This window comes from Mobula hypostoma, chromosome 11 (assembly GCF_963921235.1).
Source record: "Mobula hypostoma chromosome 11, sMobHyp1.1, whole genome shotgun sequence".
Lineage (NCBI taxonomy): Eukaryota > Metazoa > Chordata > Chondrichthyes > Myliobatiformes > Myliobatidae > Mobula > Mobula hypostoma.
In genome coordinates this window covers 38,811,748-38,825,026 of record NC_086107.1, presented here as the reverse complement: position 1 = coordinate 38,825,026, position 13,279 = coordinate 38,811,748, and the positions used below count along the sequence as shown (strand labels likewise).

The window sequence follows — 13,279 nt, the reverse complement described above, 5'->3', positions numbered from 1 at the left end:
TCAGGGGAACGAGAGATAAGGAACAATGGAGCAGCGTCTGGAGATGTGTAATGAAGGGATGGGAGAGAGAGCTGTCTGGAGCGGCTCCCCCTTTGAACCCTGAACTGTTTGAAGTGGTGGACAGGCGATGCCCCAGCAGGGGGATAAAAAGGGACAGGTTCGCTAAGGCAGGACACACACGCCACCCGAGGTAACGAGACCCTGGAAGCGGTACGCCTCTCACGAGTCGGTGGGAAGTACCAGACAACGGCCAGGGTGGAAAGGTACGATCAGCGGGAACCCGGTGTGTGTCCGCCCTTGCCTGGGTGCCGGGTTCACTGCAGAGGATCGACCGCATCTGGAGGAGGGGTCACAGTCGGTGACCTCAGGTGACATCGCCAAGGACCTGCCCAAAAGCTGCTTGTGAGCCATATCGTCGGTCTGTGAGTGAAGCCGTGTCTGAATGATCAGTTGTTCCTGTTCTCTCTCTCTCTCTCTCCCCCCACGTTGTCCATCACCATGGCAACGATTACTGCGAACTGAACTACTAAACTGAACTGAACTTTGAGTCACTTTGAAATTTGGTCATTTACCCCTAGACAACGATAGAGCTTGATTGATGCTGTTATCTTAATTCTGTGCACATGTGTGTTTATCATTGCTAAACTGTTGCATTTATTATCCTTTCGATTACTGTGTTGCTTGTTTCTTTAATAAAACTTTCTTAGTTCTAGTACTCCAGACTCCAACTGAGTGATCCATTTCTGCTGGTTTGGCAACCCAGTTACGGGGTACATAACACTAGGCACTGCGCAAACACCATCTATAAATTAATTGATGAGACAACTGTAGTTGGCATAATCTCAGATAGTGACTGGTGGCATACAAGAGTGAGATAGATTGGCTGGTTAATTGGTATCACAACAACAACCTTGCACTGAAAGTCAGTAAGACCAAGGAATTGACTGTGGACGAGGAAGGGAAGGTCAGAAGAACATGCAGCTGTCTTTATTGAGGGGTCAGCAGTCGAACTGGTGAGCACCTGGACAGCAGCGTCTCAGAGGATCTATCCTGGGCCCAACATATTGATGTAATCACGAAGAAGACGTGCCAGCAGCTATACTTCATTAGGAGCCTGAGAAGATTTGATGTCACCAAAGATTCTAGGAAAATTCACCAGATGTACCATGGAGAACATTCTTACTAGTTATATTACTGTCTTCTGTGGAGATCCCAATGCAGAGGATTGGAAAAACTGCACAGGGTTATAGACTCAGGCAGCTCCGTTGTGGGCACTAGTCTTCTCATCTTTGAGGACATCTTCAACAGGCGATGCTTCAGGAAGGCAGCATCCATCATGAAGGACCCTCACTGTCCAGATTTAACTTCTTCTCATTTCTCCGTACAAGGAGGTGGTGCAGGAGCCAGAAGACACACACTCAGCATTTTAGGAACAGCTTCGTCCACTCCACTGTCGGATTTCTGTAAGGTCCATGAGCCCATGAACACTACTTCACTGTTTTTGCTTTCTATTTGTACTAATTTATTTTTGTATACCCTTATTGTAATTGATGGCAATTCTAATGTATTGCACAGTACTGCTCCTGCAAAATAGCAAATTTCATGGCATGCATTGGTCAAGATTATGAAGCTGGATGGTCAGGACCTGAATGGGCTCAGAGAAACATGAGATTCTTCTCAGAGTCAGAAGAAGAAATGGTAGGAAACAAAAAGGAAGTGAAAGAATGAATGATTTTTTTGCTGCCTGACTTTTGCTAGGCATCTTATTTTTTTTCAGATTTCCGGCAAACAAGATTTTTTGATTTTCATGAGGCATGATCTTGTGCTTTTGCTGGATTCATACTCTTTAACCACTCCTGATGGCCAGACATGGCAACGTCTTTAACTGCTGCAGTCTGCTGTTGTGAAGAGCATTTAAGCCCTTAAGGGGTCCAGCCATTAACAAATTTGGCTGCAAATGAGAAACAAAATCTGAAATACAACATTCAGAATTTTGACCAACTTATTAATTGAAATTTGCAAAAAACATGTTTTGTGTAATAATAACAAATTTAATCTCATCTTCTAATAGGAAGTAATATTTTTGAATGTTTTAAAGGGAAGATTTTGTCATTGAGGGAAAAGAATGTATTGGAGAAGGAGAAAGAGAGAAACAAATAAAGATGTGTAGAAGCCAATCTGAAGTCTGAGGTAATGGACTCTGCCATCTGTGTGTCATGTATGCTTTCCTGAGAGATCTTTACCTCAAGACTGAAAGGGTCCAAACCATTTAGAACTAGTCCTGAAGGAACGCAGGCAATCCATAAGACTTCACAAGTATAAAGACGAGATTCTGCAGAAGCTGGAAACTCAGAGCAACGCACACAGAATGCTGGAGGAACTCAGCAGGTCTGGAATCATCTATGGAAATTAATGAACAATCCATGTTTCCGTCGGGAAATCCTCATTTTTGTGGATAGGCAAAGGTGCTCGACAAAGAGTCCTCCATTGGGTCTCACTGAGGTAGAGTAGGCTGGTTCGGGAGCACTGGATACAGTAGACGACCCCAAAAGATTCGCAGGTGAAGTGTTGCCTCACCTGTAAGGACTGTTTGGGGCCCTGAATGGAGGGGAGCGAGGAGGTGAATGGGCAAGTGTAGCACTTCTTCTGCTTTTAGGGTTACGTGCCAGGAGGGAGATTAGTGGGAAGGGATGAATGGACAATGGAATTAGACGGAGCGATCACAGTGGAGAGTGGCTGGAATGTAAAGCTGTGTTTGGCTGTAGGGTCTCATGGTGGAAGTTGCAGCGAATGATGTGATGGGGGCTGAGGGTCATAAGAAGCAGGTGGGGTGAGGGCGGATGTCCGGGAAACGGAGGATAAGTGGGTGAGGGCAATATGAATGGTGGAGGAAGGGAAACCCCTTTCTTTGAAGAAGGGGGGACATCTCTGATATCCTAGAAGGAAAAGCCTTATCCTAGGAACAGAAGCGTCGGAGACGAAGGAACTGAGAAAAGGGAATGGTATTTTCACAGGAGTCAGGGAAAACTTCACATGTATATAGATTTGTTCCATGCTTCCAGAATTCAAAGCAGCTGAGTGATTAATTATCAGAGCGGTCATCAGAATTGATGAGACCGTTACATTGTGTGGTTTTATCCACATCCAGAATCTTGCTAAAGAAACTCAGAAAGATTTCCTTGCAGCTTTACATGGCAGAAAAATCAGAGTCAGCTTTGACCCTCCATTGTCCCGCACGTTATAATATTTACACTGTCCGACCTCTTTCAGCTCCCCAGAAGCATGACTAAATCCTTTTTTCAATCTTTCTACATAGTCCTACCTTTTTCTCTCAAATCTAGACTAGGAGGCACACCTCATATTCCCTCTGACCGCTTTAATTTCCAGACTATTATACATGGTCATCATCTTTTCCGTTCAGTAGAAAACGTGTTTGTGTGAAAGTAATTCCAGGAATTAAATATAACACCAAAAACTACACTTCAGTACTTTGTTAATGTGAATATGTTTGGTTGATAGAATATACTACATTGCTATAGAGTAAATAAAATTAATTGTATAAATTTGAATTGGTGCTCTCTTGAACCTAGATTGGGCAAAGAGGGAACAGAATATCAAATGTGTAAACTCTGAAACAAAAACTACTCTAACAAGCATTAGGGCGGGGTAGGAACGTGAATTCCCAGCCGGTTTCCTTCAGTTTTGTCATTGCATTCTCAAAAATAATTAACTGTTCCATGAACTCCAGCATATAGCATGTTTTGCAGAAAACATATCCTAATAGTTCAAAAATCATCTTGCTTGATCCCAGTACTGCCTCCAAATTAGTTATATCTCAGATTAAAATACTGAATTTCTGCCATTTCTTTGCAAGGAAGGCCTTTGCATGGGCATTATTAGAGACCTTCATAAGATTTAACATTTTTAGAAAAAGGTAACAACTGAAATGAAACTGCTAACTATATCCAAAGTGAAATCAATACTCAGTATAGGAACTAATTGAGTGACGTTTGCTCATTTTGTTTATATCTTCTGAACTGTGACCTTCTGAAAATGTAGGATGGTAATGTTGTTGTAAACAAAAGGGCTGTCAGTGTATTTTCCGAAGTGCTCTGCATTCCCTTGTTTCTAAGCTACTGGTTGCTTCCTGGTTGGACCAGGAAATCCAGTTAGCTATTAAGTTCAAATTTGTTTACCTAGGCATACATACAGAGGTTATAAATACCAAGGAAATTAGCTTTTGCAGCAGCACTATACGTTACAGACATGACCAGTGTAAATTGACGTAAACTTAAAGTAACATAAATTATACATAACTTACATGCCTAAGTAATGATACTCGTGTAGGTTGAGAGAAAGGAAAAGGTTTCTGATAGTTTGTCTCTTTTAAATGAACTCAAGAACCTGATAAGAATGGGGAATAAGCTGTTGTGAATCTTGAACTGTGGGTTTTCAGGTTTCTGGTGTACCTTTGGCTCAAGGTTCTAAGTAAGAAATGGCAATAAAAGGCAAATTCAGTTAAATATCGGGTTAACCTTGTACTGATTAACTGATTTGTTTTTGTGCTTGTCTCTATTTGTGCACGTTTTACAAGTGGACTTGATTCATCCTCTCCCGAAGACTAAAAGAGGTCCTTTGAAAATATTATGCAGGAGTAGAATAGAATAGCTGTTTTTTTCCAGCGGTATTCTGCTGTCAATGTGAAGCTGCTGAACTGTGACTAGGCAGTCATTAAGTCTGTAAATTTAATGATTTACAGATTGCCGGACCTTGGCCAATAAATCTTGTAAAGAAATTCTTGAGAGTCCCATGCATTGAACGTGAAATCTTTGCAAACTGCAGATTAACAATCTATTCAGAAATGTAAAGCAAGCCTTTTTTAACTTTACTGACAATCCTGAGCTTGGTTTACTCTCCCACTTGCATCCCAGTCTGGTTGTGGAACATCAGAGTTACTTATACCCCCTGGATTTTAGATGAATCCATATGTTGTGGATGTCGAAAGAAGGTAATTCAAAGGTACATTTAATGTCAGAGAAATGTATACAATATACATCCTGAAATAGTTTTTCTTCACAACCATCCACGAAAACAGAGGAGTGCCCCCAAAGAATGAATGACAGTTAAATGTTAGAACCCCAAAGTCCCCCCAGCTCCCCTCCCTGCTGCACATAAGCAGCAGCAGCAAGCAATCCCCCCCTCCCCCCACCGGCGAAAAAAATAGCATCAGCACCCGCCACCGATCACTCAAGCGTGCAGCAGAGCAACAGCAAAGACACAGACTTGCAGTACTCCAAAGACTACTTGTTCACCCGGCATTCGACATACCACAGGCTCTCTCTCTCTCCCTAATAAGGGAAAAAAGAGGTGTCTCCGTTTCACAGCGAAAGAGGAGACATAACAAACAACTGGCTGATCTATGATGTTAAAAGTCTGTTGCATCGCTTTTTCTGAGCTCTGTGCCCAAAGATCTTGGGTCTCTGGGTGCACAGCCTTAGATCTTCCATCTCCCATGACACACTGGTTTTCTTCTCAGACACCGACCTCCATTCCCCCCGTCTTCAGAGCCACGAAAGCTCAGCCCTCCAAAGGTGAGCAGAGCTCTTAGGCTGAGCCCTTGGTGTGCCGAAGAATGGCGTCGTGAAACCCCGAGAGCGGGTCCCATTCCCACAAAGAACTGAAGTCGGCTTGTAACTCCAGGTCAGGGTCTTCAAAAGAATCCTGAAAAGGAAAAATAGAGATACCAAAGATGGAACTGGAGCTACTTCTGAAGATGCAAGCAAAGGAATTGCCATTAGGCACCATTAACCCTCCTAAGCTGGGGTATACATTATAGTTTGGTAAATGAATGCTCTGTGAACAGTGTTCGGACAGACAGAAAAACATCTATAACAAACAACATTTCAAGTTGATGGAGTGAGAAGCTGAAATAATGGATGAAAACTCAATAATTTCTTCTATACATGTCTGGGCAACATGGTTGTTGTACAAAAATAGAAAATTCACTTTAATAGATACACTGTGCAAGTTAAAATAAACTAAGGTTTCACTGCATTCTTGGTTTAGTTACTAGTACTATTTTGATTCCTCACAGGATACCAGGCTGACTTGTTAAAAAAATAAATCTCCTAATTCTAGTAAAACGATATTCAAGCAGAATAGTATGACTATTGGGAATCTGAAATGAAACTGTACTAACAAAGGATTATTGCCCTCCATAGATGCTTCTGAACTGCTATTTATTTCTAGTGCTTTCTGTTCAAATCTAGAACGATCCCTGAAATTCCTTGTATCAATGTTGAACATAAGTTATTCCATTACCCTATAGCTTTGAAGACAAGGAAGATAATTCCCAACTTGCCCTAAGAGTATTTGTTTTTTATACGAATTTATAGATCAACTTTTGAAAGTTTTCTAGTTTGTGTGTTGTGAACTAAACTGCAGTCAAGGTTATTTTTTCAATTGATTTTATAAGATCTGCATACTGCCAAAGTCAGCATTTTTTTTGCTCAACCTAAATAGGTTTTGGATAGATGGTGGGGGCCCATCTTCTTGAACTGCTGTAGTTCTCCTTGGAGAGACTTGACGGTGTTCGAAGGTGTGGACCCCGTGATGTTGAAGGAACACTAGAATATTGCCATGTCAAGCTGGTATGGTGACTTAGAGAGGATATCAGAATCAGAATCCGATTTAATATCACCAGCATAAGCCATGAAATCTGTTAACTTTACAGCAGCAGTACAATGAAATACATGATAAATAAATATAGAGAAAAACTGAGTTACATTAAGTATATAGATGTCTATTCAATAGTGAAGTTAAAATTAGTGCAAAATGACAAATTAAAAAAAAGTAGAGAGATTAGATTATCTGCTTAGATACTGCTTAGCGCTGTGACGTGAGGTTCAGCAGGGTCACAGCCTCAGGGAAGAAGCTCTTCCTGTGCCTGCTGGTGCGAGAGTGGAGGCTCCTATAGTGCCTACCGGATGGGAGGAGAGTAACAAGTCCATGGTTAGGGTGAGATGCATCCTTGGTAATACTTTTCGCCCTGCCCAGGCAGTGTTTATGGTAGATGTTCTCAATGGTGGGCAATTGGGTGCCAATAATCCGCTGGGCAGATTTCACCACACGCTGGAGTGCTTTGCGGTCTGATACGGGACAATTGCCATACCACACTGAGATGCAGTTAGTGAGTATGCTCTTTATGGTACAGTGGTAAAAGTCCATTAGTATCCTGGGACGGAGGTGAGCTTTCTTGATGCTCCACAGGAAATAAGGGTGCTGTTGAATTAAATTTAATTAGAATCTAATCTAATCTAATGATGGACATCACCTTCCTAAGGCACCGCTCCTTGAAGATGTCTTGGATATTACGGAGACTGTTACCCATGATGGAGCTGACTAATTTCACAAGTTTCTGCAATTTATTCCGATCTTGTGTAGTAGCACCCTCCCCCCATACCAGATGATGTAGCCAATCAAAATGCTCTCCATCGTACATTTGTAGAATGTTTTAGTTGACAAACCAAATCTCCTCAAACTCTTAATGAAATATAGCCACTGTCTTACCAACTTTATAGCTGCAGCAATATGTTGCATCCAGGTTAGGTCCTCAGATATTGACACCAGGACTTGAAATTGCTCACTCTCTCCACTTCTGATCCCTCTATGAGCATTGGTTTGTGTTCCCTCATCTTACTTTTCCTGAAGCCCACAATCAGCTCTTTGGTCTTGTTGACGTTGAGTGCAAGGTTGTTGCTGTAACATCACTCAGCTAACTGGTAACTCGCTCTTGTATGCTAGCTACCCTTGTCATTGTGAGTTAGGGAGAAGCTGTCAGAGTAGGCAGATAACTGCAAGGCCGCTTTATAGATCGTACACACCACAGCAACAGTGGGCCAATGAGAGAGGAAATCAGTGTTCAGGCTGTGTGATACCATGCTGATCAGCAAGGCTGTTTTGTCATAAATGGTGATGTGCTACTTGGGTGTTCATGGAGCAATACTCCAAAGAAAGCATTCATCACACTTCTGACTTGTGCCCTGTTGATAACAGAATGGCTTTGAGAAGTCTGGAGGTGAAACACTCATATCCTGTCCCTGAACTGATCTTGTGTTTTTGCATGTGGACCAGTTGCATTCTTGCTCAATCCTCGCGGATGTGGAGTAGTCAACGGTTGTAATGTCATTGAGTGCCAAGGTGCTTAGACTCTCTCTCTCGGTCTTTGTCTAGCACTTTTTCAGTGGTGTTTTTACTCCACTGACTGCATGCAGGCATAGACAGCTGTGCTTTCCGAGAAGTTGGGAATGGAATTGAACATGATGCATTTATCAATGAACATCCTCACTTCTGATGTTCTGAAGGAAGGTCTCTATAGATGTTTAGGCCTAGGACACTGCCCTGAGGATCTCCTGTAGCATTGTTAACTGCCTCAATGATCTTTCTTTGTGTTTGTGTTTTACTGCAATTGTTGAAACTCAGTAACTTCAATTTTACGAGGGCACCTTGATGCCCCTCTCAGTCAAATCCTGCCTTGATTATGGGGCCTTTACTCTCACCTTGTCTCTGATATTCAACTCTTATGTCCAAGATTGTGAATAGGTCTGGAGTGGATCGAATTATGTGGAGACTTTTCTCTAGGTAGATCTTGGGAAGAAACAGACATGGATATTCCACACAGCATTTCTGACTGAACATGATTGTGAATGCTTCATAGAGTCATAATGTCACAGAACACTGCAGCACAGAATCAGCCCCTTTGGTCTGACCTGAGCTCCTGCCTAGTCCCATCTTCCTGCACCCGTGCTGTATACTTTTTTAGTTGGTCAGAGATTGGGGAATATTGATTTTTATAGAAACCTAAGTGTCCTTGTGCACAAGTCACTGAAGGGTAATGTGCAGGGGCAGCCGGCAGCAAAGAAGGCCAGGTGTGCTGGCTTTTATTTTTGAGCACCAAAGTAAAGATACCTTACTGAAAGTTAGATTGAGCTTGTTGAGAGCACTGGCTGTATTGTGAAAAATTCTAGTCTATTTATTTAATGATATTCTTGCTGTAGAGTGTGAGAGTGAAGGTTCACCAGACTGAATCCTGGCATAATAGTTTGAATATGAGAAGGAATAAGGAGCTAGGTTTAAATTTTCTAGAGTTGAGAGAAATTAGAAGTGACATGTGTGATAGAGCTGGACTGTTTAGGAAGGTGTGAAGAGGATGTTTCCTGGGCAGAGTGATGTCACAGTCTCAAAAATAGTGCTAGGCCATTTCTGAGCGAATTGTGAGATTTTTTTTCACTTAGAGCAGGGGTTCCCAACCTTTTGTATGCCATGGTCACCTACCATTAACTGGTGGGTCCACGGATCCCATGTTGGGATTCTCTGACTTAGAGGGTGGTGGATGTTTGGAACGTTTTTCCCCTGGAGGACCTGTAAAAGTTCACCCCTCACATGATTACATTCAAAACAGCTTGAAATTGGGGGAAAAAATCAACAGATTTTGGGATGGGGCAGGAAAATTGTGTTGAGTGGAATGCCAACTGGTATCTTGTTGAATGGTGGAGCTTGTTGAGAAGCTTTCTTGCAGGTTCAACTTTCTTGCAAGTTCAGTCTTCACCTCCCTGCGAATATGTGGGTTTGCTCCATTTGTTCCCACATACCAAGGATGTTGGGATTGGTGGGTTAACTGGCCACTTTAAGTTGCCCCTAGTGTGCAGGCAAGTGGTAGGTTCAATGGACGGGGGGGGGGGGAAGGAGTGGAGTTGATTCAGATATGGGGAGAATAAACTGTGATTGTTGTAGCACTATGTAAAGTCAAGAAGCACGAAGGAGCAAGCGTTTTGTGAGCCTTTGGATCAGTAATAATGTTCTGGGGAATCCATAAACAGAGGAGATTCTGCAGATGCTGGAAATCCTGAGCAACACACACAAAATGCTGGAGGATCTCAGCTAGTCACCATGCTGCAAATCTGTGTTACAGCTTTTATGGCTGGCTTACAACTTCCATGACTTTTGCATAGTCGGAGCACCTAAATCCGAGTATCTTGTCTCTGTATTATACCAACCTCACCCGTCTGATACACTGTAGATTCTAAAGTTTCATCAGTCTTTTTGTTAATTTTTGTGTACTGACCACTGCAATTTAATAATCTGTCTACAGGAGCCAAAATTATCTTTGATTTTAATCATTTTTGCAAGAAAATTAACATATTAGTTTGTGACCACAATCACAAACCTATTTACCCATGTTGAAATCCATCTTTCTCAGTTTTCCAAATGTAAGGCTGACTTGTTTATGTTATCAACCTGTCTTTCTTACTTCACAAATAATCTTCCCAAATTTCAATGCATTTAATTTGTTCATGAATATAGTAACCTGAGTATAGATCCTAATGGAATGTCATTACTTGCAGTGAAATTGTGATGGTCCAGCTTTGTTGGTGCTGTTTTGGCGGATTTTCTGAATTGTCATATTGCTTTCCTATAAATAACCCAGTACATTTTTAATTCATGTTTTTTTCCAACATGTTCTACAGCTTAATATATTTGACAGTAAGATTAAAGGGTGCATGGGAACCTGGGCCCCATTGCATCTCAAGGGAGTGCAGGAAACACCAGTTGTAATGTAGATGCTGTATTATCAGAACTTGTGTATAGTTGAACAGAAGATTTTCAGAGGTTTGCTGTATTTCTCACCAGTATTCTGCCTTTTGCCACTTTGTTAACCAGGTCAGCAACTTCCCTCAATGTCATTAGCTTTAACTTCCTTGTATGTTATTCAAATTAATACAGAATGTTTATCTTTTGTATAGGGGTTCATGTGGAAAAAAGGACATAAAAGAAAGAACTGGAATGAGCGCTGGTTTATACTGAAGCCTAATTTAATTTCGTATTATGTTGGTGAAGATCTGGTGGAGAAGAAAGGAGACATTGCACTAAATTCTAAATGTTATGTGGAGGTAAATGTTTTGAAAACTGGATATTTGACACAAAACATGCTCGTAATTATCTTTTGTGAAGTGCTACTGAGGTAAAGTTTGAAGTTTACCTTTAGACTTTCAAGTTAATTATTGTGTTAACAATACACTTTAATATTTACTATATTAATCAAATTAGAATATTCAAAAATGTTTGAAATACTCAGAACTGTAGCAATTATTATGTTATTTTTTAGCGAGGCAAAACTTTGCAAATCAAGCCCAATAATACAGCAGATTACAGTAAAATTTAGTCATCAGTTAATCGGGGCAGCCGCTAATTTGGGATAACTTTTTAAGAACAAAAACTAATTGTGAAAATAGCCTGGATTCCCTTTGTTTATATAGGATACCTTGTGGCTTAATTGAGACCAGAGACTGTTGCCAAACAGTTTCTAACTAGCATCAGTCGCAAGTGCTTCTGTGGCCGTTAGACACTACACTGTGCTTAGAGTGAACAGTTTTTAAAATAGTGTCAGTTGTGTGTGTTTCTGTTCAAAAAGCAGTGATTTTTGTCACTGATAGTTGGCAAGAAATAACAATAAGACAATTAAGAACTGTTGTGGTTTCAAGCCTCGAGGCTTGCAGATGCCAGAAACAGCTGGGAGTGAAAATGAAACAATTTTACTACTTCAATAAGTTAGGAACTATGAATAATTTGAAGGTATTGACAATCATCTCGAATGTTAAAATGAAAATGAAGGTTTAGGGGATGCAATTGTTGATTGTATGAAAGGCAGTCTATTCTGCACCCGGTGTCTGCTCCGATTTTGCTCATTTACAATCAATCGAAAGAAAATTCCTCTGTCGGTAACCATTAGGATCTAATATGCAGTTTTATAGTACTGTAGTAGTATTGGTGATGTTCTAATTTGTTCTGTATTTTATTTAAGTTGGCGCATGGCCAAGTGGTTAAGGCGTCGGTTGAGTGATCTGAAGGTCGCTCGTCCGAGCCTCAGCTGAGGCAGCGTGTTGTGTCCTTGAGCAAGGCACTTAACCACACATTGCTCTGCGACGACACCGGTGCCCAGCTGTATTGGCCCTAGTGCCCTTCCCTTGGACAACATTGGTGGTGTGGAGAGGGGAGACTTGTAGCATGGGCATCTGCCAGTCTTCCATACAACCTTGCTCAGGCCTGTGCCCTGGAAAACCTTCCAAGGCACAAATCCATGGTCTCACGAGACTAACGGATGCCTATATAATAAAATTTTATTTAAATACATAATTTGTCAGTTAAACAGAATTTTGTTTTTTAAATTATTTCCATGAAACTTCTGCTGATTGGGGCAGCCGCTTAATTGGACCAAAATACACTTGTCTAGATGTGTCCCGATTAAGAGGAATCCACTGTATTTGCTTATGATATATTTTCACATGATATATTGTAACTTAATTAATTCTCCGGGAATGTGGCAGTGTAACTAGAATTAAACGGAAGATGATGGAAATACTCAACAAGTGAAAAATGGATTCAGAGTAATGAATTTTCATCAAAACTGAAAGGGTAATTGCCAACTGCTTTAGTGTTAATTTTCTTGTTACCTAGCTTTCACCTTAATAATGAAGAAGGAGAAGTTGTTTTGCTGGAAGTTACTTTTCTATTCTATTACGCTGTTCCAATTAATTAAACAGAAAGCATGCACAAGACACATCCTGACACAAATATGTTTGCCAGTGAATGAACTGCAACTGCTTTCAGAATGTGACAGAACAGGTGAGGATCCACCATATAACAAGAGTCTTCGCCCCTTGGTGTGTGCCAGCTTTGACTGCTTCACTGACTCATGAACGACATTTTATTTTTGCAAATGTTATGCCTCATACAGCATCATTTCACGTAGTCACTCCAGTCAGTCTTCCCTTCTTAACAAGCACTAATGAATCAGTTTTTGCGAGGATTCAATGGTTTCAAGGTCCCTTTTACAATACTGGACAAATCCAAATTCCTATCTATCAATGAACTTGAATCCAAGTGTCCTTTTTTAAAGAAAGGGGCTTCCCTTCCTCCACTATCAACTCTGCTCTCAAACGCATCTCCCCCATTTCACGCACATCTGCTCTCCCTCCATCCTCCCGCCACCCCACTAGGAATAGGGTTCCCCTGGTCCTCACCTACCACCCCACCACCCTCCGGGTCCAACATATTATTCTCCGTAACTTCCACCACCTCCAACGGGATCCCACCACTAAGCACATCTTTCCCTCCCCCTCTCTCTGCTTTCCGCAGGGATCCCTCCCTACGCGACTTCCTTGTCCATTCGTCCCCCCCCATCCCTCCCCACTGATCTCCCTCCTGGCACAAGTGGAACAAG

The 13,279-nt window shown here is 41.5% G+C and overlaps 1 protein-coding gene across 2 annotated transcripts in view; it reads left to right on the top strand.

Moving 5' to 3' along the window:
- The window catches only part of LOC134353662 (switch-associated protein 70-like), a 154,688-nt gene that overhangs the window by 78,056 nt on the left and 63,353 nt on the right, over window positions 1-13,279 (top strand). For both annotated transcript variants that reach the window (XM_063061853.1, XM_063061852.1), the window contains exon 5: window positions 10,803-10,949. In XM_063061853.1, coding sequence (XP_062917923.1) covers window positions 10,803-10,949 — 147 coding nt within the window. The remainder of the gene's footprint in view (window positions 1-10,802; window positions 10,950-13,279) is intronic.